At 40.0% G+C, this 3,725-nt stretch overlaps 1 protein-coding gene across 1 annotated transcript; it reads right to left on the bottom strand.

The window, feature by feature from the left end:
- Window positions 1-364: 364 nt before the first annotated feature.
- LOC125761677 (uncharacterized) lies at window positions 365-3,368 on the bottom strand. Its single transcript, XM_049423031.1, has 2 exons — window positions 2,297-3,368; window positions 365-2,220 (listed from the first exon to the last, which is right to left on the bottom strand). The coding sequence occupies exons 1-2, from the start codon at window positions 3,237-3,239 to the stop codon at window positions 2,207-2,209; spliced, it is 957 nt and encodes a 318-aa protein (XP_049278988.1). The 5' UTR covers window positions 3,240-3,368; the 3' UTR covers window positions 365-2,206.
- Window positions 3,369-3,725: the final 357 nt, after the last annotated feature.

The raw sequence follows: 3,725 nt of genomic DNA, 5'->3' as shown, positions 1-3,725 counted from the left end.
AAGGCATCTACTATTATGAGTAAGGTACGGCTTTCTATATAAAAAAGATCCAAATGTACCCTTTGGAAAGGCCCTTCTACTCTTGGCCATTTAGTTACTACCACTTCTTTTGGCACTATTTGACGTAACTGGCATACTTTGCACGATTTTACAAATTCTGTTAAATCCTTGTCCATGGTTTTCCACCACACGTGCTGCCGTGCGTTCATTTTCATTTTTACTATACCCTCATGATTTTGGTGTAAGTTTGTTAGCGTCAGACTTTTTAGGCTTTCTGGTACTACTATCCTATCGTTAAAACATAAAATGCCGTCTTCCAATCCAAAATGCGTTTTGAGTTTAAAGAATGGTTTTAAACTATAGTCCGGTTCATGCGTCCAGCCGCCTTTTACTCTTTCATATAATTTTTTAATCAAAGGGTCTTCCTGCTGATTGTAACGTATTCGAACATCATTTAATAGCCCACTTTCTTGAACCGCCTTTATTCCTAACTGAATATTTTCAACACTTGGTGCTTCCACTAACGGAAGCCTTGACATAGCATCTGCGTTGCTCATCATTGTACCTGGTCTTTGTTCAATAACATAATCGTAATTTGAAAGGGTCAAGGCCCATCTTTGTAAACGAGCCATTGCGATCGAAGAAGTTCCTCTGGTTGGGTTGAAAATTTCTTTAACTCCGCTATTATCGGTTACTAACTTAAACTTGAACCCAAATATATATTTATGAAATTTGTTTACCCCGAACATTACGGCTAACGCTTCCTTATGTACGTGAGCATAATTTTTTTGCGCTTCGGTAAGTGTAGCTGAGGCAAATGCGATAGGCTTTTCTATTTTGTTTATGACGTGAGACAACACCGCTCCCACTCCATATGGACTAGCGTCCACAGCTAACACTATTGGTTTACTGGGGTCATAAGGTTCTAAGACTTTATGATTTATTAACATTTGTTTTGTTTCTTGAAAAACTTCCTCACATTTATTATCCCAATTAAATTTTGTATTCTTTTTTAGTAACGCATGTAACGGATAAAGTTGAGCTGACAAGTTGGGTAGGAATCTACGGTAGAAATTTAATAATCCCAAAAATGCTTGTAGTTCATTTACGTTTCTTGGGCTTGCCACTTCCGCTATCGCCTTAACCTTATCTAGATTTGGTTTTATGCCGCTTGCCGAGATATTGTATCCGAGGTAATCAATACTAGATTTAAAAAATTCCGATTTTTCTAAATTCAACTTTACTCTGTGCTTGTTTAGCCTATCTAGCACCAGAAAAAGATTGCGTTTACATTCTTTTGTCGTCGCTCCTCCTACTAGTATGTCGTCTATGTAGGCCATTCCTGGTGACCCCAACAGAATTTGATCTATTATTCCTTGAAAAATAGCTGGTGCCGAACTGATGCCACATGGCATGCGTGTATAACGATATAATCCCTTGTGGGTATTGATTGTACATATTTCTTGTGAGGCTTTTGATAATGGTACTTGCAAATACGCGGCAGTCAAATCTAATTTGCAAAAATATTTCCACTTGGAAATTTTGGATAGTATGTCATCTACATGTGGTAAAGGGTAGTGTGTTGTGGATAACATTCTGTTCACGGTAACCTTGCCATCGAGGCAAACTCGAACTTTACCATTTTTCTTTTTAACTATAACAGCTGGACTTGCCCATTGTGACGTTTCGGTAGGAACTAATATTCCGTCTTTAACTAACTGATTTAAATCATTTTCAACTTCATCGATTAAGGAATACGGTACGGTGTAAGCCTTATGGAAAATTGGTGTTGCATCTGGTTTAAGAATCAAATTGGCTACAAAACCGGTTATCATACTATTTTCACTATTATTCACAGTATTCGGGAATTGTTTTCTTATTTCGTTTAGTATATCGTACTCTTGATTTGATTCTAGCGCATTGATTTGAAATACTCTTCGCCAGGTGGGAAACATCCAATCCAAGGCGTCTCTTCCTAACAAACAATTTACTTTTCTTTGTGCCGGAATTACTGTAATTTGCAATACGCCTATTTTCCCGTCTTTAGTTCGTACTTTTACATTAAACTTTCCTAGTGGTCGTATTATTTGTCCGGTCGCAGATACATACGTAACGTACGTTTCTTCTAAAACGTGCTTGTGAAATTTTTTACGAAAAATTTCTTCTGGTATCACACTGGTACAGGCCCCACAATCAATCTCAAATTCTAGTCGTACATCTCTACAAAATAAGGATACTTTAATTGGTAAATTTCCCATTCCAATTGCATTTACGTTTTGTAATGCCACTACTGTACCCATATGTTCTACGCCTTCTTCCTCTTGTTCCTCCTCGAAGGCTCTCATGCCTTTTCGATTGCTCCTGCAGCACGATGCGACGTGTCCCGTTTTACCACACGCATAACAATTCCACGCTTTAACTGGACACTGATTTGAATCATGGTGTCTACCGCACCGATAACACAATACACTTCTTGTACTTCTGCTTACTCGATTTCGCTCACCACGTGCGGCAGGCGAATAATTATTCCATTTTGTACGTCGTAACGCCGCCATTTCCGCTTGCCTACATTCGTCCTGCTCTTCCGACGCTGATCTAGCTGGTGTGCTGGTCGCCTTGGTTCGCACTGTTGCTATCTCTTTTTGTGCTTCATTTGGGTTCATCTCATCATTCTGTCGCTTTGCTGCTTCCCAGGACAATGCCACATTGCACGCACTTTCGTATGTGAGCATGCTTTTTGAGAGAAGTCTCTTTCTCAGCTCCTGGTCGGTGACCCCGGCTACTAGTTGGTCACGTAGCGCCTTTTCAAGGAATGACTCAAAATTGCACAACTGTGCGGCCGCCTTCAATTCGATAATGTATTCGTTTATCGATAGCTCCTTTTGAAACACCAAGCGGAATTTGTAACGTTCCGCCACTTCATTTGTGCTGCGCTTTAGGTGCGATGTTAATGTTTTTGTAAGCACATCGTACTTTATCTCCTTAGGGTTTTTTGGCGAGCACACTTTCCTTGCCACATCGAACAATTCGGCGCCACCAATCGTTAGTAAGAACCCCGTTTTCTTGTCGTCTTCAACGTCGTTCACTTCCAGAAAAAGATCCACTCTTTCCAGGTAATTTTCTATTTCCTCTCCAAACACATACGGCTGCACTGTTCCGATCACTTGTTTCGCCATTTGACTTTTGTACTCTTTGACTTTATCCTCGTCGCCAATCTGTTGTGTACTTGTTCGTGGCATTTATTCAACTGACTGTACGCACATTACGGGTGACCGTATGATGCGTGTGCTGCGTCACCAATACTTACATACTAATTACAATCTTAACCTAGTTTATACTTATGAACTAATTTCTTAACTCTACAAACCGCACACACACACGGGGACCAACATCTAACACGCTAAATCACTCGGTATGTAGAAAATCCTGCAATAGAAATAACGGCATATGAAGGCGCAGATGACCAGCGATGGTTAGAGACGCGCTAGGTTTCGCCATCCTTACCTACCGGAAACCTTCTTATCAGTCATGCTACCTCAACAATGCATGAAGCACAAAAAAAAAAAAACAAATAAAACAGATCTCTTCCGAGCGAGCTGGAATAGCTAGTCGTAGAAATGAAGTATTATGTGGAGCAATAGGACTATCAACGCACGGCAAAAAAGAGGAAGAAAAAAGCAGATATAAAAGGATCCAGATCCGGGATTAGAATAAATTCCATTCTT

This window comes from Anopheles funestus, chromosome 2RL, assembly GCF_943734845.2.
Source record: "Anopheles funestus chromosome 2RL, idAnoFuneDA-416_04, whole genome shotgun sequence".
Lineage (NCBI taxonomy): Eukaryota > Metazoa > Arthropoda > Insecta > Diptera > Culicidae > Anopheles > Anopheles funestus.
This window is presented reverse-complemented; position numbering and strand designations above follow the sequence as displayed.

Coding starts and splice junctions, on each gene's coding strand:
- LOC125761677 (XM_049423031.1), bottom strand. CDS start 3,239: ATGCCACGAACAAGTACACAACAGATTGGCGACGAGGATAAAGTCAAA.